The 24946-nt window shown below is 40.5% G+C and overlaps 1 protein-coding gene across 1 annotated transcript in view; it reads right to left on the bottom strand.

Annotated features, from left to right (window-relative positions):
• LOC149180143 (protein transport protein sft2-like) overlaps positions 1 to 24742 on the bottom strand; it is a 38681-nt gene extending 13939 nt beyond the window's left edge. The window contains exon 1 of the mRNA XM_089415924.1: positions 24122 to 24742. Coding sequence (XP_089272050.1) covers positions 24122 to 24366 — 245 coding nt within the window. The 5' untranslated portion in view covers positions 24367 to 24742. The remainder of the gene's footprint in view (positions 1 to 24121) is intronic.
• Between the last annotated feature and the right edge of the window lie 204 nt (positions 24743 to 24946).

Raw genomic sequence — 24946 nt, 5'->3', positions numbered from 1 at the left:
CCAAAGGCTCATGGTAAAATCTAGGTCATGGATCTTTGCCTTGATAGTCTCTATAATGGACAGGTTCTTCCTCCCTACAACCCCATACTATTGTGCGTTGCAAGGCACTGTCTACTCCCTCTTGATCCCTGCTTCCCTAGAAAAGGTTGTTAGCTTTGGGGGCTACTCTATATGTGTGTTCACCTTGTTAGGAGATCCCCAAGACACCTAGCCGCTCAACAATGCTTCATGGACATATGGATGACTTAGTTTGGGTCAATACTTAACCTTGGTTAGAGTGCTAGTATAGTGTCCTTACCTAGGATGTTGCTACCCTAATTGGCATGATGATTAACCCATTAGGTGCACACAATGGGGGAATCGGTTGCTTAATTAGCCAAGGTACCTAACTAGAACGAGAAGAGCTAAGCACATGGACCATGTGATATACATCTTGGAGGTTGGACCCTTGAATTAAGGATGCTTGGGTTGAGGAGCATACTTCATCGAGATTTGTTGTGAACCTAGACATATATGTTGAAGAGGAGCATTGGACATGAGTAGCACTCGACACACAAGAGGACATGTGGTACATGGTTAGAGGAAAGCCTTGCATGAGGAAACTTAGATAGTGAACCATCATGGAAGAGGGAGCATTGAACTAACAACTTGTTAAAGAATGCACCATCTTGGAGGAGAAGCGTTGAGCCCAAACCAAATTACACTTGGATGGAATTTCACCTTGGGATTGAATAAACCCTAGTTTGATGTTGAAAATGCAGTGAGCAAGGTCTTTTGGAAATGCCTTAGCCAGTGAAGACCTCGAATTGTCCTCATGAATTAGACTGCAGTGAGGATGAGTTATTTCCAGTTTACTGGAATGATCATCAAGACTACATGCGTAGAGTTGGAGCTTCAGTTAAATAAGAGTCTTCATCATTTTTACTACATAATGAAGTGGTAATTAGTAGTTCAGTTAGAGCGAGTTAGCCTTCAATATTGATTGAAGGAAGAGCCAGTTAGATCTCCAGTGTTGATTGGAGAGAGCACACGTTAACCACTCCAATGATGATTGGAAGGAGAGTAACACTCTCAGTTAACTTGTTATCACAACTCGAGTTCTGAATTTGAACTAGCCTAATTTAGCATGGATCGAATCTATAAAGAGAGGACGAAGGCACAAGTAAATCATATTTTGTTTTGTGCACAAAAGTTTGTGACAAGATAGAGCTCACGAGTTTGTGAGAGGGCCTTGATTATGGAGCGCGGGAATTGTGTCCTAATAGGAGATCACAAGTGCGCAAGTATTTAGGAGATTGATTGTGCGCAGAGCTTGTGTCCTAACGAGTAGGAAGTCACAAGTGCACAAGATCAAGGAGAAGAGAGTAGGGCTTGCAAAGCACGTCAAGGAGGCAACAAAGGAATAGTTGTGTGCAAGAACTGAGATCAAGTAGTGATCAAGACAGACCAAGATCAACTATATTAGCTCAGATTTGCGTGAGAAGAACACTTTCTCAGGAGAGACAGATTGCTTCGTAATAGATTCAATTGCTCCAAGGACAATTAATAAAATAGCCACATCAAGCAAGCAGGTTTTCCCTGTTGGGTTTCCTGAGAAAAAGTGTGTCAATTTCTGTTTGTGTTTTTATCTCTGTGTTTTTATTACACTGCTTATGTGTGTTGAGAAATTTTGTGTCTTGGTGAAAAGAATTTTTGGTTTCAGTTTGTAGTTGCCATTAGTTTCAGATTGTTCATTCAAGCATTTGCAAAATTTCGTGGAAATTCAACTTGGTATCAGTGCAGAGATCAGTGCAAAGACTAGCACCGGATTGACCAGTCAATGAAGAGTGTAAATCAAGCAGAAGGTTTATGTCAGAGTTTGAAGAAAAGTTTTTTTACTGGTTTTTTTTGGTTGAACAAGAAAAAAAAATTGATTCCAAAAAAAGTAAAAAAAAGGGCCCAGCTTTTTTTTTTAAAGAAAAAAAAGGTATTCGATGGCGGTAGCAAGAAGTCAAAACGCCAAGGGTAAAGGCGGACTGGCCGACATAATTTGCAGCAAGACAACATAGTGCAAAGCTACAAAGGAATGACCATTGGAGGTCATTTGCACACTGGTTGAAGTTGACGTATCAACGGCCAAGTCATTAAAAAAAAGCATTGCTTCTGAAGTGTCTGGGCAGCACACGTGATTTTCGGCCAAGGAGCAAGAGGCTCCGGGCAGCCTCAAGAAATATGCAGAAATTTTGGGCAACAAACAGCATGCAGCAGACAGCTAGGATAACCTTGCAATATGCTCAGAAGCAAGATGATCCTAGGAGCATGGTTGGAAGCAATGGGTCTTCAGATCAAATTCCGCAACAGCAAGCAAGGAAGTCTTCTAGTTCAGAGGGAGCAGCTGCAACAGCGGAGAACATGGCAGTGTTGAAGACAGATCCAGGTGGACAAGGTTCTTCCAGAAGTACCTTCCTCTCTAAGACGGAGTGTTGAAAATGTAACGAGCAAGGTCTTCTAACATGTGCCTTAGCCAATGAAGACCTCGAATTGTCCTCCTGAGTTAGACTGCAATTAGGAGGAGTTATTTCCAATTTACTAGAATGATCATCAAGATTACATGGGTGGAGTTGGAGCTTCAGTTAAATAGGGGTCTTCATCAGTTTCACTACATAATGAGGTGCCAGTTAGCAATTTAGTTAGATCGAGTTAGCCATCAGTGTTGATTGAAGGAAGAGCCAATTAGATCTCCAGTGTTGATTGGAGAGAGCATGAGTTAACCACTCCAGTGATAATTGGAAGGAGAGTGAGTAACACTCAGTTAACTTGCTATCACAACTCAAGTTCTAAATTTGAAATAGCCTAATTTAGCATAGGTCGAATCTGTAAAGAGAGGACGAAGGCACAAGTAAATCATTTTTGTTTTGTTCACAAAGGTTTGTGACAAGACAGAGCTCACGAGTTTGTGAGAGAGCCTTGATTATGGAGCGCAAGAATTGTGTCCTATGGAATAGGAGATCACAAGTGCCCAAGTATTTAGGAGATTGATTGTGCACAAAGCTTGTGTCCTAAGGAGTAGGAAGTCACAAGTGCACAAGATTGAGGAGAAGAGAGCAGGGTTTGCAGAGCAAATCAAGGAGGCAGCAGAGGAACAATTGTGTGCAAGAACCGAGATCAAGTAGTGATCAAGGCAGGCCGAGATCAACTATATTCGCTGAGATTTGTGTGAGAAGCAGGACGCTTTCTCAAGATAGATAGATCGATTTGTAATAGATTCAATTGCTCTAAGGACAATCAATAAAATAGCCACATAAAGCAAGCAGGATTTCCCTGTTGGGTTTCCTGAGAAAAAGTGTGTCAATTTGTGCTTGTGTTTTTATCTCTGTGTTTTTATTCCGCTACTTATGTGTGTTGAGAAATTTTGTCTTGGTGAAAAGAATTTTTGGTTTCAGTTTGTAGTTTCCATTAGTTTCAGATTATTCATTCAAGCAGTTGCAGAATTTTGTGGAAATTCAACATTTGACACATGTACATCCTTGTATTGTAGAGCTCTCCATTTGGGATTGCCTTATTGATTACTTGTATGGGCATGTCTCCTTTTTGCATGTTAGCCTCCCTCACCTATTATAAAGGCAAGAGAGATCTTTCTCATATTATTATCATCAATGTACACTAACCTTTGTATTGTCTTGGAGAAGTCTTGTTGGGAGTATTACATGTCATATTCTATTAGGTTTCGCTTTGTGATTTTTCATCACATTGATGGAGATTTATCGTTGGTTCCTTGGAGGTCTCTAGCTTGGACAAGTCTCACTTCTCCTTGGGTGGATGATTGTGCTAGCTACTTGGTGGTATTCTCACATGTACTTACAATGTTGATGACCCCTTGGTTGCACTTTTGAATGGTTGGGGAGCATACTACTTCATCATGGTGTGGTTTGGTATATATGATTATCTTAGATGTGGATGATGGTCTAAGCCCCCTAAGAGGTTAGATGATGTTGTTAAGAGGTAAATGTATCATGATATTGTTGATGTTTCCTAGTGACCTTGGCATTGACGCATGATGTTGGTGTTAATAGGAGAGGATATTTTACATGGTCCTCGTGATTTGGATCTGTGATAAGGATCATACTTGATGATTGGATGGGTTATCCCTTTATTATATCCCCTTCTCTTATGACTTTGTTATTTGTGGGATTTTCCTAGGTGATATAACCTAATGATGTAACATTTGCTAGTCATCACCTAGGGGTGGATTGTGTTTGATGACGTCAGTACCCTCATTGATGTGTTATTTCCTAAGTTTGAGTTAGAGAGGAAATACTATATATGATTTGATGGTGATCTAACCTTTTTCCTAAGGTTGCATGATGACTTTTGATGTAATAATCCCTTGATGTTGGTGCAACTTAGGTTGGGCTTTATGATTTTTTATTATCATGGTGGGGTTTTGGCTAGGAGAACATCTTTTATTTACATGGTATAACACTTTATTAAAGTGCACCCTTCATTGGCACATGTTCATGGTGATTTAAATAGTTAATGATATTTGAAGGGGGGATGACGGTTTTATTCCAACATTAACCTTTGTGCACACATGTTGAGGTCGATTTAATTATTCAATGTTTATAATCAAACGGGTGGGTACTTCTTTCCATATCTGTCAACCCTACTATTATTCAAGTGTGGTACACTTGAATAAAAACACAAAGGGGATAAGCGGGATTGTTAAGTTTAGGTATGTTTTATGCTTAGAGCAATTTATTTCAATTTTCACAGTTAGCTCAATATCTTTTCCAGATTAGCAATCACATCAGCATTAAAGTAAACTGCAAATAGAACATAAACATAAATCGCAGAAGACAAGCCAAGACAAGAGGACACAAGATGTGGCGCTAGCCAAGGACAAACCCCAATGTGGGAAACCCTTGATCAATTCTTCTTATATGTTCTTCAATAGTTCAGCAAAGAGAGAGAGAGAGAGAGAGATAGTACATTTACAACAGAAGTCAACACTTTGACTTTCTAGATAAGAGAATAGATCATCTCTACATGAGATCAATTGAAGACATGCTGCTTCAACTGATTCTCCAAGGTGACTCCTTCACCTATCATTGTGTTGCATCTCGTCCATGTGTTGCACCTCACCGTGCTGCACCATGCTGCAGTCATCATCACAATGTTGGACCTAATGACCATGTTATGCACTTCATGCTGCTGCTCCTATCACTGTGCTTCTCCAATCACTGGGTTGCTCTCATCACGGATCTACACTCTATGTTGCACTCATCATCACTGCATCCAATCATGTAGTTGCATCATACATAGTGTTGCAGTATGCATCACGTCATGTTGCACCCTTTTTACATTACGCCGCATTGCTACCCATCACTGTATGTTGATAGCACTATGAGGTATTAGTTGTTGTCCCATAATAGGTCTAGCTACACCATCATGCCCAAATAGTCCAATTAGGCCATGTTGTCATTTGTTTGCACAGTTGTTTGTTGCACCCCTGGTTAGGGCACTTGCAGCAGCCCTAGTTTCATCCCATAGTCAACAAACTAACCCTTTAAGGGTTGCGGCATACCCTCATAGGTCTCCTCCTCACCCACGCTGCTTGCTTAGGGTGTTGTCCACCCTTGATAGCCCTCACACAGCCTCTAGTTGTGTGTTATGGCCTGCGGCCTAGCACAACAGATTGTTGTAGCAACAGACCTCCGAAAATGTGCCAAAATAACTTCCAAACAGCAATGTGTTTGACCCTTAGGAACTCGGCCTAATAGTTAGCCTTCTCGGCCCTCTTCACAGCAAACTCGAATCCTGATTATATCATTGTTCCAGCCCTAAGACTATCCGCACTTACCTCAGCCACTCAACCTCTTGTAGCAGACTTCGGATCCCTGTTTTCCCACGCTATCTAGACTCTAGATTGTTGCAGCTAGGGTATATCCATATCACCCTTAGGTAGGGCAGCGTAGGGCCTCCTCTAGTTGTTGGTTAGGGCCTTCCCTTTGCTGCAGATTAGGGCTCCCTTTAGCTGCGGATTAGGGCTCCCTTTAGCTGCGGATTAGGGCTCTTCTAGCTGCGGATTAGGGCCTCTTAGATCTGTGGCCAGATCTCCTACAAGTCTGCGGCTAGGGCTCTCCTAGATGACCCTTCTTTAGGGCTGCGTAGAAGGCATCTCCTCTAGACCTCCTCTTCCACTAAAAACCCAAACAAGTGCAGAGTGAGATCACAAGAGATGATATCAAATAACTTGAAGTCCTCCTTTATTTATACTAAAACGTTGAGCACAAGTGGGGTATATTTGGTTGCTGGCCGACCTTGACGAATTGCCCATAACACAAATAAATTCATATCTCCATGAATACTTATCAGAATCGGATGATCTTTAGATCAATCCTACACCTCTCGATGAGAGGGATCCAAGAAAAATATCAGTTACCATTAATAAGATGACCCACATGGAGTTTGGCCCTAGTTGTCAATTTTAACACTCCCTCTCAACTAGGGAGAACTCCATCCGCTGATCCATATGTCCGATTGTATTATCTCTGCCATCAGTGCCCTGCACTGCTCTGCTTTGCTCTACTCTGCTCTGCTCTGCTAAGCTCTGCTCAGTTTTGCTCTGCTCTGTTGAACCATGAAGAAGAAGAATTGATCAAGAATATCTCATACCATTCTCTACTAACCCAAAGTCAGTTTCATTGATCCTAGATCAATATCACAAGAGAGTGTCTCAAACCACTCATACTGATCCCAGATCAATGGAGGTCATCCTAGCATAGGGAGTACGATAGATACAACGATGCGTCCATCGATAGTATTACTATGGTCCCTAACCCCATTTCACTGCTCATTGATCAAATGAGAGGTACTTCCCATGAGTCCCGGACTGCATGGGTAGGATGCCTCGACAGCGAAACTAATCATCTTGCCCACAGGAGAACGAATCATCCTGTCCCACAGTCGCCACGGGAGAACTAATCATCTCGACCCACAAGAGAACTAATCATCCTATTCCATAATTTCCACGGGAGAACTAATCATCTTGTTCCATAGTCGCCACGAGGTATCACAGGGAAAGGTTGAACCTGTCACCCTGTACATAGCGCACCACCAGGGAAGGGTGAGTCGCCCTGTGGTCGTATGTCACTCCAGTAAGTACCCCAAGCCCCCTAGAGCTCCCAGAGCTCAATGCATGCAACATGCAAGACCCTTATATGAAGGTCTCTCAACGACTCCAAGTCGTTCGGGAAAATCACAGATTTGACCTTTCCCCGGGGCTTTGACAAAGTGTCTGCGACTTGTACATCAGTCTCAATGCGATGGAGCCTCCTCACTCATTGACTTACCATATCCCAGATAAGGTAGTATCTGATGTCTATCTGCTAGAGCAATCATCGAACACGAGATTCCTCAATAATCGAATCCCCCCTGGTTGTCACAAAGAATCACAGTGGTATTCATCATGTGTACAAACAACTCACTGAAGAGCTTCCACAACTAGGCAACTTCACACGAGATCATACTCGTAGGTATGTATTCGGTCTCGGCGATGCTTATAGCAACCGACTTTTGCTTCTTGCTCATCCATGATATCGAAGCAGAATCCAGAGAGAACCAGCACTGAGAAGTGCCCTAATGATCCTCTGCACTGCCCGCCCAGTCAGCGTTCGAATAATCATGCAGCTTCATATTTCTGGCAATGTATCTCAATCCATGAGAGATTGTGCCCTGAAGATATCTCAGAAGATTCTTGGCACCAATCTAGTGAGGCTCAACCAAATATGAGCTCACTATGCTAACTGCAAAGCATATATACGGACGGAAGTTCACCAAGAACATCAATGCAGATGAGTTTATGAAACTCAGAGGCATTTCCCAAATTTGGTCTGGCATCACCACCATATAACTTCTGAAAGTTAAGATCCTCGAGGTAGTCACGGACTTGCAGTTTACCATTCCATATCTAGAATCCAACTCCCTCTTACTTCTGCAAGTGAGAGGGTCTGCACCTGTCAAAAATAGGTCGTTTCTCAAAAGGTGCTGGTATGAGAGTTCTATCATCCACAACCTTCAAATAATGGTTTGGATCGACTTCACTTTTAGCTAATCTCAGCTTCATTAGACAGCTATCAATCCTCTCATATTAGGCCCAGGGTGTTTTACTTCAAGCCATAGAGGGCTTTCTTCCACCTGTATACATGAGATTCCCAATCATGAATCTCAAACCCCTCGGGTTGTTCCAAACCTGTGGACCTGCTACATGAGGGGAATGGTCCCCTTGTAAGATTTTCCTTCAGTACATCTCAAACATGTACCTTCATGCTTTTCTTGAATTCGGGTATCCGAGTCACCATCTGACTCACATCAGTTAGGGCCTCATAATGCAGATCTCAGGTGTTATAGATGAGATATGTCATGATCCCCAATGGGCCATCCTGCAACTTGACACAAATTGACAACCCTGAACCCATGAGTAAAAGCATCTTTGAAAATTTCATTTTCAAACACATACCTTTCCATCGATGAATGCCACCCTGTAACCTTTGACTTCCATTGCTGAAATGGACACCAGGTTCTTCTTATGATCAGGTACATAAAAGAGATTCTGTAAAAGAATCAAGTTACCCTCATTCAATTGCGGGGTAACATTCCCTACACCCTTTCCGAGATAGGTGGCATCGGCTCCAAGTATAATCCCACGATTGTTTCCATCTCTACCAAATTAGAGAGAGCACCCTTCTATCTGATGAAGTGCCTTGAAGCACTATAATCGATAAGCCAGATTCCCAAAGAATCTGAAGGAGACAACCAATACAAGATAGCGCTTCTATATCTTATCAGAAACAACATTTGATTGTTCATACCTGGGGTTCCTTGCTTTCTCTAAAGAGTCAATCGTTTCCTTGATGACCTACATTACCTGTTATTCCTCTGACCATTGAAGATGTCCCTAGAATGATTGTTATCATCATCAAGTGATGTGTCCCTGCCATTCGGACACTTCTTCGCATAATGGCCGAACTAGTTATCTGCCTTTCCTTCCACCCTGAGATCCGGTCTTCCCAATGAAGTGATCTTTAGGTAGGCCATATTCCGCTGCGCCATTCTGATAATATTCTCTGCTTCGATTTCACCCTCGATGAATTTGAAGAGGGATGAGGAACCCATTGATCCTTTTGTCCTTTCCTAACTGTCTTCGGTGATTGCTCTTTCACTCTTGCTTGGGCATTGTCTTCACCTCACCTTTGATACCATGTTAAGTTTAGGTATGTTCTATGCTTAGAGCAATTTATTTTAATTTTCACAGTTAGCTCAATATCCTTTCTAGATTAGCAATCACGTCAGCATTAAAGTAAACTGCAGATAGGACATAAACATAAATCGCAGAAGACAAGCCAAGACAAGAGGACACAAGATGTGGCGCTAGCCAGGGACAAACCCCAATGTGGGGAAACCCTTGATCAATTCTTCTTATATGTTTTTAATAGTTCAGAAGAGAGAGATAGTACATTTACAACAGAAGTCAACACTTTGACTTTCTAGATAAGAGAATAGATCATCTCTACATGAGATTAGTTGAAGACATGTTGCTTCAACTGATTCTCCAAGGTGACTCCTTCACCTATCATTATGTTGCATCTCGTCCATGTGTTGCACCTCACCGTGCTGCACCATGTTGCACTCATCATCACAGTGCTGGACCTAATGACCATGCTATGCACTTCATGTTGCTGCCCCTATCACTGTGCTTCTCCAATCACTGGGCTGCTCTCATCACGGATCTGCACTCTATGTTGCACTCATCATCACTACATCCAATCATGTAGCTGCATCATACATAGTGATGTACTATGCATCACGTCATGTTGCACCCTTTTTACATTATGTTGCATTGCTACCCATCACTGTATGCTGATAGCACTATGTTGTACTAGTTGTTGTCCCATAATAGGTCCAGCTACACCATCATGCCCAAATAGTCCAATTAGGCCATGTTGTCATTTGTTTGCACAGTTGTTTGCTGCACACCTGGTTAGGGCACTTGCAGCAGCCCTAGTTTCATCCCACAGTAAGGGTTGCGGCATACCCTCATAGGTCTCCTCCTCACCCACGCTGCTTGCTTAGGGTGTTGTCCACCCTTGACAGCCCTCACACAACCTCTAGTTGTGTGCTATGGCCTGCGGCCTAGCACAACAGATTGTTGTAGCAACAGACCTCCAAAAATGTGCCAAAATAACTTCCAAACAGCAACGTGTTTGACCCTTAGGAACTCGGCCTAACAGTCAGCCTTCTCGGCCCTCTTTATAGCAAACTCGGATCCTAATTATATCACTATTCCAGCCCTAAGACTATCCGCACTTACCTCAACCACTCGACCTCCTATAGCAGACTTCGGATCCCTGTTTTCCCACGTTGTCCAAACTCCAGGTTGTTGCAGCTAGGGTATATCCATATCACCCTTATGTAGGGCAGCATAGGGCCTCCTCTAGTTGCTGGTTAGGGCCTTCCCTTTGCTGCGGATTAGGGCTCCCTTTAGCTACGAATTAGGACTCTCTTTGGCTGCGGATTAGGGCTCTTCTAGCTGCGGATTAGGACCTCTTAGATCTGCGACCAGATCTCCTACAAGTCTGCGGCTAGGGCTCTCCTAGATGACACTTCTTTAGGGCTGCGTAGAAGGCATCTCCTCTAGACCTCCTCTTCCACTAAAAACCCAAACAAGTGGAGAGTGAGATCACAACAGATGATATCAAATGACTTGAAGTTCTCCTTTATTTATACTAAAACGTTGAGCACAAGTGGGGTATATTTGGTTGCTGGGCGACCTTGACGAATTGCCCATAACACAAATAAATTCATATCTCCATGAATACTTATCGAAATCGGATGATCTTTAGATCAATCCTACACCTCTCGATGAGAGGGATCCAAGAAAAATATCAGTTGCCATTAATAAGATGACCCACATGGAGTTTGGCCCTAGTTGCCAATTTTAACAGGGATGCTCCAACCATGAATAAAGCAACTCAGCAACAGCTTCCTATTATTTAAGGGGGCCTACCCTTCTATTATAAAATCTACTACTTGATCAAGATTTGAGGTGGAATAGGATGCATAGAAGGCAGGTCAATCGATCTGCCGCATTGAGGATATAAAAAGGGCCCAAACCTCATATATATTTAAGGCTACTCGAACTTTAAAATAGAGAAAATTTCCCTACCAAGGACAGTGAATCTTTACCTCACAATCACGAAAAACATAGAACCTTTAATATATCCAGATTACGGTTAATAGCTTGAGCATCCTACTTCATTAGCTTCCTTTTCACACTTGGACTAGCTAATTGGAGTTGGCAAGGCTTTCTTGTGGTTTGCCCCCTTCTTGGGCACAATTTCCAATTCATGCAATGTTTTATTTATTTCTTGGACAAGTTGGCACACTTCTCTAGGCACCTTCTCTTGGGTTGGTTGGACATCTTTATGACATTGCAAATGGAGGGATATTTCATTGGTTTACTCATGAGGTCTAATCATTCTTGGAACATTCTCCTAGGGCACACTTTAGTGGAGAATATTATATTATTTGTTAGTTGTTTTTAATGTTATTAGAACCGAACTGGTAGACCCCGCAAACTAAGAACAGGTCAAAACTGGACCAAAACCAGACCAAAAAACCGATCGACCAAAAAATACATAAAATGTTCAAATTTTAAAGAAAAAAACATATATATTCATGTGCATTCGTATGAATCCAAATATTTATACACAAATATGCAAAAGCATTTATTTATATAGCATGTAAGGGTGCATATAAAAAAATAGCATTGAGTGCAATCCATCTCTAAACCAAAAATACATCAACAAGTGGGCTCTAGATGGCCTCTAACATCCCAAAAAAAAGTCATGCTACAACATATACATACATATCATCAAAACCATTTCTTGTATTGGGATTTTCGTCATCAATATCACCCTCTAAGCATTAAAATTAGAAAGAAAAATCTTAACATGTCAAGTCAAGATTTTGTTTGAGTGATGGGTATTGTTTTACTAAAGTCGTGACAAGGGAGTTTAACAATCAACACCACTAACATTAAAGTACATAGAGGACTTGGTGCTCTTGATTAAATGTCAATTCCATACCCTCGTACATGACAAAATCCAATGTAAATGTTGCAATACCCCAAATCTTGAAATCCTAAAAATTGTTAAGTCTGCTAGATTTTGAGTGGAATCTAAAATTCTACTTTCTCCATATAAATCCAATGAGGTTGGAGCTTACACTTGGCATCTTTTGACCTTCATTAGAGAGCACCCTCATCTCTTTGACTTTACACATACAATATCTTATTTGAGGTGGTTATTGGGGGGACATTTATTGGGAGGCGTGTGGTATAACATGTGTGGCTTTTGCATGCATACTACTTGACTTCTTTCTATTATTGGAGATTCTTCTTGGAGGGCACACGTGTTGAAGGTTTCTTCCTTTTTATTTCTAGAGATTATCTTGGAGGACGCACTTATGGAGACTTTCTATTTTGGTGTTTGACCACATCTTTTCTTTCAGAGCACTCCATCTAGTTGGCACTTTGCATATTCACACATGGAGTTGTTCCACACTTACACATGACTATTATGGACCACATACTATTGTTGGAGGAGTTGGTTATGTAGCATTCTCCTAGGAGGATTATTATAATATTTTATCACTTATGCATCTCGGAGGGTGCACTTAGTGAACTCTTCTAGGTGGACCTTGAAGCACATCCTCCTATGTTGAGGTTATTTATTAAATCTTGCATGCATGCATTATTTGAGGGTGCATTCCATGTAGATAACTAGAATCTTAACTTGTAGCTATTTTAGTGGTGCACTCCCTTCATGAGCATTATCTGGTGCACGTCTCTCTCTATTTTTAGATAGGGAAAGGCGTCCTGGAGAGGCTTATGTCCACATATGTTTGATTTGGTCAACATTTGATTGACAAGAGTTCTAACTACATTTTTATAATAATTGTTTGACTTGTAATGGAGTGAGTTAGAAGAAGAATAGAGGAGACTTGATTTATAAAGAAGAGCACTCTCTCCATTGTAAAGGCAATTTTGGCAATTGGAGATTCCGAAGTTAGATAAGTTATGAAGTATCAAGCTTAGCATTTGAAGCAAAGTTTTAAAACTTGACCAAGTCTAACTTGGAAATGGTCAAATCAGCCAAGAAGACAAGCAACCAAGTCAACTTGAACCAGCGAGTACCAAATTGGCCAAGTTATTACACACGCCACACACGCAAACTCGGCTAGTAAGAAAACTTTTTTTCTACTAAGAAAATAACAACCCCCCACCTGAGCCCCCCAAAAAAGAATAAATAAACAACCTAGCAAACTGCTATAAAGAGACCCCCCCCCCAACTTCCTATTTGCCTTCTTTCCTTATGAACTCTTATGAGGCTTCTAAGTTCTACAGCGATGCTAAGTTTGAGCAACAGCAAGCTTGGCACTAGTTTGGCATCTTGGAGCAAGTTTGGAGTTGGTTTGGATTTGTCCAATAGATTTGGAATCTTTGGGAGGAGGCTACAAGCAATCTTCTCATTCCCAAGTATTTTAACTTTTCCCTGTTATAAAATTGCAAATATGAATTCTATCCATGTTCTGTTTATTTTATTTTTCTCTTTCAAGTTAAGACAAGGTTTGCATTCTAATTTATTGCATGTTTTATCCTTGAATTTACAAATTTCTTTCCATTTAAATTCCATCATCCACACCTCAAGAATCAAAGGCCCTGCATGAACCCATTGTGATATTATTGATAGCCTAATATATTGCAAAGATTGCAAGCAGAAGAACGAGGGGTATTCGTAGGTTGAAACAACATTTGGGTTGTGTAAGAAGCCAAGTAACCCCATGTCCAGCACCAAAGGTGATAGGGCATATTAGAGCAGAAATACTCAGTCAATTTGAAAATTTTGAAGAGGTGAAGGCTAAGGAAAAGGCAATAAAAGAAGAAATTGCAAGAGGCAACTTGCACTTATGAGACCAAGTGCTAGTGGCAAATTTGAACATGAAGACTCTTCCTCTCTCCCATCTACCAATGTCCATGACCTCTTTCATTAGGTTCCTTTGTAATATTCCCAATTTTGATTTTCCGCATTAGAGACGATTTTTGGAAGAGGAGGCAATTTCGGCATTGGGACTTCGAAGAGAGAAATTTGGCCAAGAAGGGAACTCGCACTCTTGGAGGAGAGAGAGAGAGAGAGAGAGGAGGGGGTGCGAATTAGGAGAGAGAAAGAGTGGGGGCCACCAAGGGAGAAAAGGAGGCCAACAATTATAAATAAGGAGAAGAGGCCTTCATTTGTATCTTTTGTCAACTTTACTTCTGAACACAAGTTCCCTTGAGTTGTTTAGCCAAGACAACCAGTGTTGTTTAGCACAAGGGATTCCCAAGCGGGAATTCCACCTCTACCTTCGGTGAACTTCGAGTGTCACCCTAGGAGAGTAAGGGGGAGTTTGTTCCGGGTGTTTGAGGAGCTAATTTGCAGATCATTCATCAACTTGGGCGTGTTTTTCTTAGGGCGCAGAAAGGGAATTCGTGGGTTGAGAGGAGCTAGCAGGAAGTGGAGATTGGGCTAAAGATTTTGCAGGAATTTATCCATTGGAAGGGCAAGTTTCCTCTTGGTATTTTGTAGGGCTAAAAGAGTTGTATTTTGGAGGGCCGAATTGTCTAAAATCTGGGTCTGCGTAGAGATCACTAGACATCTACTGCACAGCCATAGAGAGCAGAGAAATTTCGTGGGAGTTGGGCAAGGAGAGATAAGAAGATTTGGAGGAGTTGTTGCAGGGGTTGGAGGATATTTTCCAGGAATTGATTTGGCCTCCTAGATTAGGTTTCTCTCTACAGGGTGTTTTTCCATCCAATTGGAGCCACACGCACTCCTTGGGGATCACCGAGGCATGTTGGATTCAGCCCAAACACTTTCCGGGTTTTTGTGGGCTTGGTGAAAGGAGGCTAGGATTAATTTTACATAATTTTTTTAGCACTTCTGAGGGCAGAATTCCTAGTTCCATTCAGCAACTAGCAACAGAAATTATTGGAGGAGAGCGCAGTTTACCCTGGGACCATTTCCACCACTTGGGTCCGTGAGATATTTAAGGGTTTTGTTGGAGCTGGTGTGGAGAGCCTATATTTAATTTTGCAAAATTTTTGGAGTTGATTTGAGGGCCGAAATATCAATTCACCTACAACAACAATTGCAGTAATTTTCTGGGTCAGCGCAGGGGTTTTTGGTTGAGTCATTCCAACACTTGGGCATCACAATTCCAACCTGGGTTTCACCTAGCTTGCTATAGCAAGCCCAGTTCCTTTGATCTCATTTATTGTACTCATATTTATCAGAATTATTACAATGACTCAGAGTTTTGCCCATATTTTTGTGTTCAAATGTGTATGGTTTTGCATTTCTAAATTTAGTAGTTGCAGCTAGTTCATTGCTTCTATTATCTATAGTATTTTTCCATTTGGAATATTACATCCTACCCTTACTGAGTCTCACAATCAACCTATAAAGAAGAAGAACATTAAGAGTTATTTCACACCTTCCCACATCTTTGCTTCTACAAGTGCCTCTCAACCAAGCCCTTCTCAACCCAAATTAGATAGCCACTGGAAGAAGCAATGCAAAGAAGTTACTTTTGAATAGAAGTCCTATCATATGGTGAGCAAGGGTGCCAATTATTGAGGGCACCAAAGCTTCAAGGAAGACATAATCCGTTACTTGCTCATATACCAAGGGCACATTATTTCTTGGATGATTATTAATATTGTAATGATCAAAATGGTCCCAATACCGCTTCTACACCCGATTCAAAGCACACATTCCAAGAGCATCCCACCTTATTGTTAAAATCTGAAAGTTCTATGCAGAAATTTAAAATTTCTTTGCAGAAACTTGAAAGTTCTATGCAAAAAATGAATGTACTTTGCAAAAAACTAAATGTACTTTGCAAAAAATTGAATGGAACTGAATGTACTTTACAGAAAGTTTAATGTACTTTGCAGAAAACTGAATGTACTTTGCAAAAAACTGAATGTTCTATGTTGTTGCAATTACATAGAATGCAGATTTCTTCTTCAAAACTTCAAATCAACAATTGTAGATAAAACATAAACTTAAGGATCATATGAAGACAGCCAAGCACAAATATGAGACACTGATATTTTGGTCCAATGACCAAGGCAAAACCCCTCAAGGGGGAAAACCCAAATGATTTTTCTTCTATTAGATTTCTTCAATTGTTCAGCAAAGTACAGAGAGAGAGAGAGAGAATGAGAATAAATAAAGTCACAATGTCTAATCAACTTGTAGCTAAAATGCACTTACTCTTTGCTTGAAGATCTCCTGCATCTCTTGATCAGATCATGTCCTTCACACTTGCTCCAACTCTTCCCTTGCTCTTGCTCTTTACTAGTTCTCACACTTCTCTTGCACACACTCAATACTTGCTCTCCTTCTTCACAATGAACATGCTACTCTCAACTCTCACTTGCTCTTGCTTAAATAGATGAGAAATGAGGAGTTACAAAATGAATTCATGCCTTGAGCCAATAATAGGAGAATCGAATTCCATGAGGGAAGAGTTACTTGAGGAGAAATGTAACTCATCCCAAGAATAGAGAGAGAGAGGTACACTTGTCTTGAAGAGTTACAATTTGAATTAGGGAGAGAGAGAGTTACACTTAGACATGAGAGAATATTTGGTGAGAGTTACAAATCGAATTGAGTGAGGGAGTTACAAGTGCATTTAATGAGGAGGAGTTACACTTTTTCCATACATTGAATTAGTGAGGGAGAGTTACATTCTCTTAAGTGTGGAGTTACTATTTTATTCCAAGAGAGAGGTTTGATTTGCCAAGTAAGAGATTCTCAATTTAATTTACTTATTCCATGAGAGAATTTGTTTTTAGTAACTTTAGACTATTTTATAAATAATAATATCATAATAAAATAATACTAGTAAGAATAAAAATATTAATGCTTAGACTTGTATAATCATAATTGATTTGATTTTAAAGTAGATTCCATATGTCGAGATCATCCATGATCATTTAGACATGACTTTCTATTTTTGGAAAGTCAATTCCAAATTGAGTTGTGACTTACTATTTTTGGAAAGTCATATTAGAATAGTCAGAAATGAAATTTTATTATCGCTGCTTCAAACAAAACTAAAAGATATGATTTCTTTTAGGAGAAATTCATCTCTGAGCTGCCAAATTTTAACACTTACAAGGAGGTAGTCGAGGGTTTCTAATCAATAAATTATGGATATTTCACTAGAATAGTTAGTCACAATAGACTTTGCAATACTAAAATGCCTTATCATAAACTATATTACTTTACTTAATATTACTAGCATAGCACACAAAACACTAAATAAACTAAAACTAAAATGAAAGAAATCAGTATATAACACACCATCCACACAATGAACACAAGATCTACCCTTGTAAAACCAAATATGTGAAAAAACTAGCTAGAAAGTGAGGTCTCTGCTTTGCTCTTTTCTTTTCAATTTCGGAACGAGAATACGAAGAAGGGGCACTCACTATGATGTTGTCATGGACATTGAGGCTTGTATGGTTGCTACATGATCTTCCACTTCCTCTATCCTACTTCAATATCCCACTACAAATGCTCTATTCAACCATGTAACAACAATGCTACAATACAAATGGAATCCCTTCCTTTTCTAGTATCCCGATAGTTAACATGTCATGACAGTTGTCTAATATTAGAAATAGGGTTTTTGCATACCTCAACACCCACTTAGGGTTAGGGTTTTTAACCTCTATAATCTTCTTGAAATTCCACACATGACTAGCTCCATGTATGAGTGATGTGAGTTGACAAGGCATCCACACATTATCATGTTGGTCAACAAGATAGGTCAATTTGCCGGAGGCGTGAATTCCACATATAAACTCCAATTGAGGTGATCTTCACACCATTGGAAAGTTCTTGATGTGTAGAACAACATCGAGAGGCTAAGAATTTCATTTGCAAATTTTTGGCATCTCTTACCCCTCATATTGTATGAGAGGTAAACTTGTAACTTTCATCAAATGATAGGACTTTCAATACAAGCAAAACTCTTCCAGTGGCATGAAGTTCTAGTTCACACCTTATGTGAGCACTTCAAATTGGTCATTCAGAGCACATATGTCACACATTATGTTGCCTAATGGTCTTTCTTTGCACAATGGATATGCCTACCTGATGATTTCATGATGGATACCAACATGGCTCAGTTGGTTTTGGCATTATTACCCACCAAAATGGGTAACCCATAGGAGGAAATTTTTCTCCTACATTTGACAACCAGCAACCCCTGCCAACCACTATTCGACTATGATATGTCATGTGCCTTTGCCACTTGTATCAGCCATGTGCCTCTCACCATTCGGCATTAACACTTGGATGAAGGTGGGCTACTATTCAAAAGGTACTTTGATGATTTTGCAATTGGGTGCTTATACTTGTTTGTTTGGCGCATTTAGTATGGATAATGGGGTTATCTGAAAGATTGACAGACCTCGACCATAACTTTGTTCTCTCATCTTACCAGGTGGGTTAATCTTTAACCCTAGTCCAGTGGGAACTCCCTTAAAGCCCATTGGGTTATAGAAGGGGCTATACCTGGAAAGCCATGATTGAGATAGTGTAGTTCCATCTTCGCTATGCCATACTTAACACCTCCATGCCACATTACAAGCCCCATATTTCACCTCCATTCTTCAGGTACAACTTGTCATTGGTTCTTAGGGCTTTGGCATTCATATGTTCAAATACCTTGAGTAGGGCTCAGAAACTTTATCGTAGTAGGCTAATGCAGCTAAAAGAAAAGGAAAAAGCGCATCATGGCCACATCAAAACAAAAGAAAGAAATCAAAATGCAAAAGATGGTTGAGACATAAAATTAGCACATGGGAAAAAGCCTAGCATGGCTCTACCTACATCATATGGCCATCATCCGGGTCCTAAGCACATAATGCTCCATTACATCAAAATTGAACCCTTGCGTGTCCCAACCCTGATGAGCGATAAACTAACTCATCTTAAAGGGGTAATAACACTACTACATCATACAAAGCAAGCTCTAACCCTTGAGCTATAAGTAGTAATACAAGGAATAATCAAGAAGTAAAAGCCACACAAGAAGGTTGGAAAATTCAGGCTGAGTTGGTAACTCATGCATCCATGAATGCTCCCTCCCCACATCTAAACACTCAAGATGTGGATACCCACATCAGTTGATCCCTTTGACCATGGCATTTGACCATGAAGTCTTCTCCTCTCCATTACCACACTATTATACACTAACACCTATCAATTGAAAGGTGGACCAGGGAATTGTTACTTCCACTTAGGGGTTGGAAGCATTTAATAAGGTTGACCCTTAGCCACCCCTACCTAAGGAGAAAACACCTTTGCGAAATCTTGGTCTTGATTTTGGAAGGGTATCTTTCTTTGAAGTATTAATATGCCCTTAGCATTCAAATTTGGTTCACTTAGATGCATTATTGATCTTAGTCCCTAATGGATGGTTGCTTTCACTAGAATCCATGTTGTTCTTGTCAGGTGGTTCAGCAGCCCAGGCTTTGGGCACCCACTCCACAGTTACCCAAGCTTTCTAGAGAAGTACATTAGCCTAAACATGTGCAATGTTAAGAGATTGGAGCCTCCTAACAACACTAGCAAATGACACATGTCCCAAAGTACCTTTAGGGCCCAAGACATTGATCTACTTTGACCTCGTTTTGACCTCGTTTTGAGGATTCTTCATGATGACAACACTGGACCTAGTATGCCCCTAGGCTGGCCTTGACACAACCTGATGGGTTGGAATTGATTCAAATCCTAGATGAGGATAGTCTCCCATTAAGAGACTAGGGAGGGCTTGTTGCAGTAGAGGAAGCCCTAACACTGGAGAGGAGGCCTTATTTGACAGTTGGAGACCCATGGAGACCACTTCATGGCATCCCAGCTAGATCTTGGGCCCCGCATGAGATATTGAGGTGGATTTGAGGGCCAATCGTCAAATTTTAGATGATCCAAGCATCTACACATTCTTTGACACCTTTTCACTCTAGGACATGGCATTTGGAGCATTTATGATGGATGACGTCAGGATTTTCGAGGCTACGGCTCACACGCATGGGCAAATTAGGCATTATTTGTTGTTAGCTAATGGGTTGGCTTGTAACCCAGGTACATTTAGCAATCAAACTCGTTTTTAGGGGATTTGTAGACATAATTAGGAGTCATAATCCCTATATAAATAGAGGATAGGCTCATTTCATTTCCTCATCATCACTTGAGACTATTTTGGCCCTCTTATGGAATTCGACCTAGTTGAATTATGACTTGTATCTTGTGGAGATGTGATCTTTGGTGGATTTTGCTAATGGATTTATTCTATGGCTTTGGAGATGTCATTTTGGAGAAATAAAAGACTTGTCCATGCATTCTATTTTGTAAGTGTACTTTGTATTCGATAAATCTTTGTATTTTGTGGCTATAGTATGGAATGATTGATTATCTAGGGTTTCTATGTGCAAATTTACTGTTGAAAATTATTCTATGGACTCTTGATGATAGTATCACATGCAAATTTATTGTTGAAAATTATTCTATGGACCCTTGATGATAGTATCGCATGCATTACCCACCTATAGAATGTGCATGACAATCCCATGGGTGAATCTTTGAACTAGCTCTCCCCATTGATCTTGCTCCCTCACAAAAGTGATAGTTAGGGTTTGGAACCCCTTACTCTTTTGCCAAGGTTTAGTCATTTTTAACCATCCCTTAGACTTCATCACCCAAGGTCAAGGCACTGGCCCTTGTTACATGGTTAATCACCTTGAAAATCTTCATAAATTCACTTTCTTCTATCCTAAACCTAGAATTTTGGCCTCGTAAGGTAAGTCACTAACTAGGGCTAGGGCATCTTTCTCAACTAGGGTTTGAAACGTTGCTTGGTGGAGGGATTAAACACGTGAAGGCGAGGTATTTGCCTCTAAATCAAGTTATTCTCATGACTAATTTCTCTATTTTAGGGCAAATGTCCCTTTCCCTAGGTAGATTGTGCCCTAGAAAAGTCTTAGTTTGCCCTAGGCTTCAACTTGGGGCTTATTGAAGGCTTATTGTTCCATAAATTGAAGGTATATATTTATTGGAAACCTTTTCTTGGCTTTGTGATCCTAGGTAGTCCTTCTAACATTGCTAATTCTCAAGCCCTAGGTCACGTTGTGCCCTAAATAGGCCTTTTGGAGAATGTAAATTGTCTCGTTGTGCTAGCTAAGCCACGTTCTTAAGAAGAGCATCCCTCCCTAAGCCTATCTTGTCACCTTATCCCTAGTACTTGATAAATAATTTAGGTGACAAAATACAATGAAGCCTCCCCAGTGGTGGAAATCCACAAAGGAGCAGTAGGTAGTGGTTGTGGTGACAATGGGCCACACCTCATATTGTTGTTCCTTGGTCTAGTTTCTTGTCTTGTGAGTTCCCCTCACAAGACTTGCTAGATTTTGAGGTAACGGGCACATAGATGATTTTGTACACATGGTGATAGCTCCTTGGTACTTCAGTTATGATGAAGCTTGATGTATTGGATATTATCATATCTTATGTTCTTACTTACATATGGTGACACTACTTCCTATATAGATCATTACCATGGTGAACATTCGTGCAATCTAATAATGAATCATAACACTCTAAATTCTTCTCTGTTCCTTAGTTGTACCATGGTGTGTCATAAGTTTCAGATAAGTGTTGTCACCTTTGAGTCGAGTTGTACTACTAGAGAAATAGGAAGGTGTAGCCTGTTCATTTTCCCTAACCATCTTTTAGACCTCGTCATATTCCCATTATTTCCATGCACATTATGTCCTTCCTTCAATTCTTTCCTTGTGCAAGACTCACACCAACAGTGCTCTGTGGCTTCCTCCAATTGCTCTTCTCCTTGGCCAACTTGGCCTTTCAAAAGGCATCTTTCAAAGTGCAGATATCAAACATCTCAAGTTATTTTTTAATTGGAATAATCAATGTTCATATTAACTTGGTTACCAATGTTTGCTCAGCATCCATCACCATGAGTCAAATTGTACAATGGTTAAATTCTTGGATGTAAGCTTCTACTGATCGATTCGACGATTAGACTTCTGTCATAGATGTTGTCATTGCAACAGTTGCTTCTTCATGTAATTCATGTAGTAGAGCTTGTCTTTGACAATGATCTTGAACTTATCTTGCATCACATTCTTAGTGACGCTGGTTTCTCTTTACACACAAAAATTCCCCCACCATAGAGAAGTTTCCCCTCCTGTGTGCAACTCTAAAAACAACCTTCTACTAGTCTGAATATTGTTGTGTTTCATTGTATGATTCAAGTTGCCTCAACTAATTGCCAAACTTCAACTCATCCATATGCACATCATACAGAGAAATCTCACCTTCGTCTCCACTTTATCAAGGATCCCAGGTTCAAGAACGGTGAATTATTGTGAGAGGAACTAGGTTGATTCAAGCCCGCATTGCTTCCAGAAGAAATCAGACTCATGCCAGCTTAGATTGCATGACAATGCTTGTCAAATTCTACGACTGAGTGACCCAATTCATCTGGCCTTTCAAGTTTGAAAATTGCCTGTGAAGGTGAGCAATCCCTTCCTCAACCACATCAAGTCTTCTCTGAGATTCATTTTCCATGTCTATCTATGTCTGAGAACAAGCTTTCACCATAAATTGTGAACCATATTCCTGCAATCACAAGAGAATTCAATTTTCTGATACCAATTGATATGTGCGAGGGATGGTAAAAAATTGTGTCATGGAAATAGGCTCCCAGCACCAACAACTGCAGTACACAAACTACATATATGGACACTTAAGTATTGCACAACTCATAACATTCATAAAAATGAGGATGCATCATAGTAGCAGCGTGAGAATAATTGTTTGAGAACAGCAAACAGTTTGGAATTTGCATTAACAGAGTTGAGACACGACATACATTACATCAGAATGAAGAATGGTATCGAAGAAACCATGATACAATACAATAAACAGCATAAATAGCTAAGCTAAGGATTTTCCCATCTGTTACATCTTCTCTAAAATTACGATATGGTACAGAGTTTGGGGAAGAGGAAGAGACATGGTCGTGGAAGATAATCCATTGCCACGCTGGAGTTGCTGGATGTTGATTGTGTGTAGATTTTCAAACTGCACCAGTGGGCAATGTGCTGCTATGCCGAGGTGCACTAGTCTTGAAAATGCACCTGCGTGAGAAAGGTTTGTCACAAGATATTAGCACAACCAAATGTCTGTGCAACAGGGTTGCAGGGCAATACTTTGCAACTGAAGTCTAGGCACAACCACACTCACGCTGGAATTCCTCTTGCACAGAACTACTAGTGCTAACAGCATTCCGATGGCCTACTCTCATTCTATACTAAGATTTAGTTAATTAAGCTTAGCCGTGCCTTCATCTTCCTCATGCGCATCTGACATATTGCATGAACATTAGTCACGTTTTGGTTAAGTGCACCTATATAAACACAGTTACATTAGGGGTAAACCTTTGAAAAGTAAAACGGCTGACACAAACTTGATTTCCCGATCGGATTCGGATAGATTGAATCAGACCTCTGAATATAAATAGGCCCTATTTTAATTTTGCAAATAGAAAACAAGCTAGGTTACAGTGACAATTTTGAAGGTAAAAGGTTTCTATATATAAACCATGGGTTTGAAAGTTGGTGGAATTCATCATTCCATAGACTCAGGAGATGTTGTGACAAAAGCCCCGGGGATCTTTCGACTAATTTAATGGGTGATAATAATTTTCTTTCATCAGACCGCACTCAATCCCCGGTAACAGGTCGCATTTTTTTAATGTTCTTCAAACCCATGGGGAATTTTGATCAAATCCATGAGCACCCAAAATTTCAGGAATAAGAAAAGAAAATGACAGGAAGGCATGTAAACAGAGAATCATTTTAGAGCATTCAACGCCATATCTTATGTTAACGGTTGCAATTGGAATGCGAAGGGAATGCAGAAAAGTGCCAGAAAGGACTCACATATTGAAGGTTCCAAGTAGAGTTTCATTGGCAGATTTGAACAAGGGTACCAAGGATTCCGGTATTGAAGAAGCTTCCAGATCTGGCCCCGTTTGTGAGGAGGCCGATGCGTCTGACCTGGATGAGGAGACACTGGTATACGACTTCCACTCTGCAAGCAGAGAAGCCGATGGTTGTTTCGGCTGTTGTTCATCATTATCATTTGCCTGGGCACCTGTGAACCACGAACGCAATTTCTCCTGCATTTCCCACCTTCAAGTAATGTTGTATTAGAGGCGCGGGAGTTTATCACAACGAGTTGGGTTCTTAGCGTTTTCCTATATCGATTTGTGTTTTGAAAATCCCCGACAAATGCCTGGAATTTCGAGACCGCTGCGGATTTTTCATATGCGACTGACTATCATATAACCCTGAACATAACAGCAGTTGAAGAATTGTATGGACGGAAGTCTAGCGTGTTTTACTGACCATTTAACACCGAGACAAGTTCGTACAGCTGATTCCTTCATATGAAATATAGCAGACTTAATTGGGAAGCTACTCGGCAATGTCAAGCAGACTTACCTGTAAAGCCACGGAATGAATGAAATAAATACTGTTGTGCCTTTTTTATTTTTTCACGAGGATGGTAAGTAGATCTCAATGGAGTAGTTTAACTAAATACTGTTGTGCCTTTTTTATTTTTTCACGAGGATGGTAAGTAGATCTCAATGGCCTAGTCTAACTAGGCGGAGGAATCTGGTTAACTACTCCGATCTCAATTCAGAGTGACATTTTGGGTACAGAAATACTATTAAATTAAATTTAATGTTTTCTTTTGTGGTA

The sequence above is a fragment of the Pinus tabuliformis genome, chromosome 3_2 (genome assembly GCF_031772625.1).
Source record: "Pinus tabuliformis cultivar Carrire ecotype Pingquan chromosome 3_2, CPIR1, whole genome shotgun sequence".
Classification (NCBI taxonomy): Eukaryota; Viridiplantae; Streptophyta; class Pinopsida; order Pinales; family Pinaceae; genus Pinus; species Pinus tabuliformis.
Note: the sequence above shows the minus strand (reverse complement) of the source record. Positions and strands in the feature narration are given on the sequence as shown.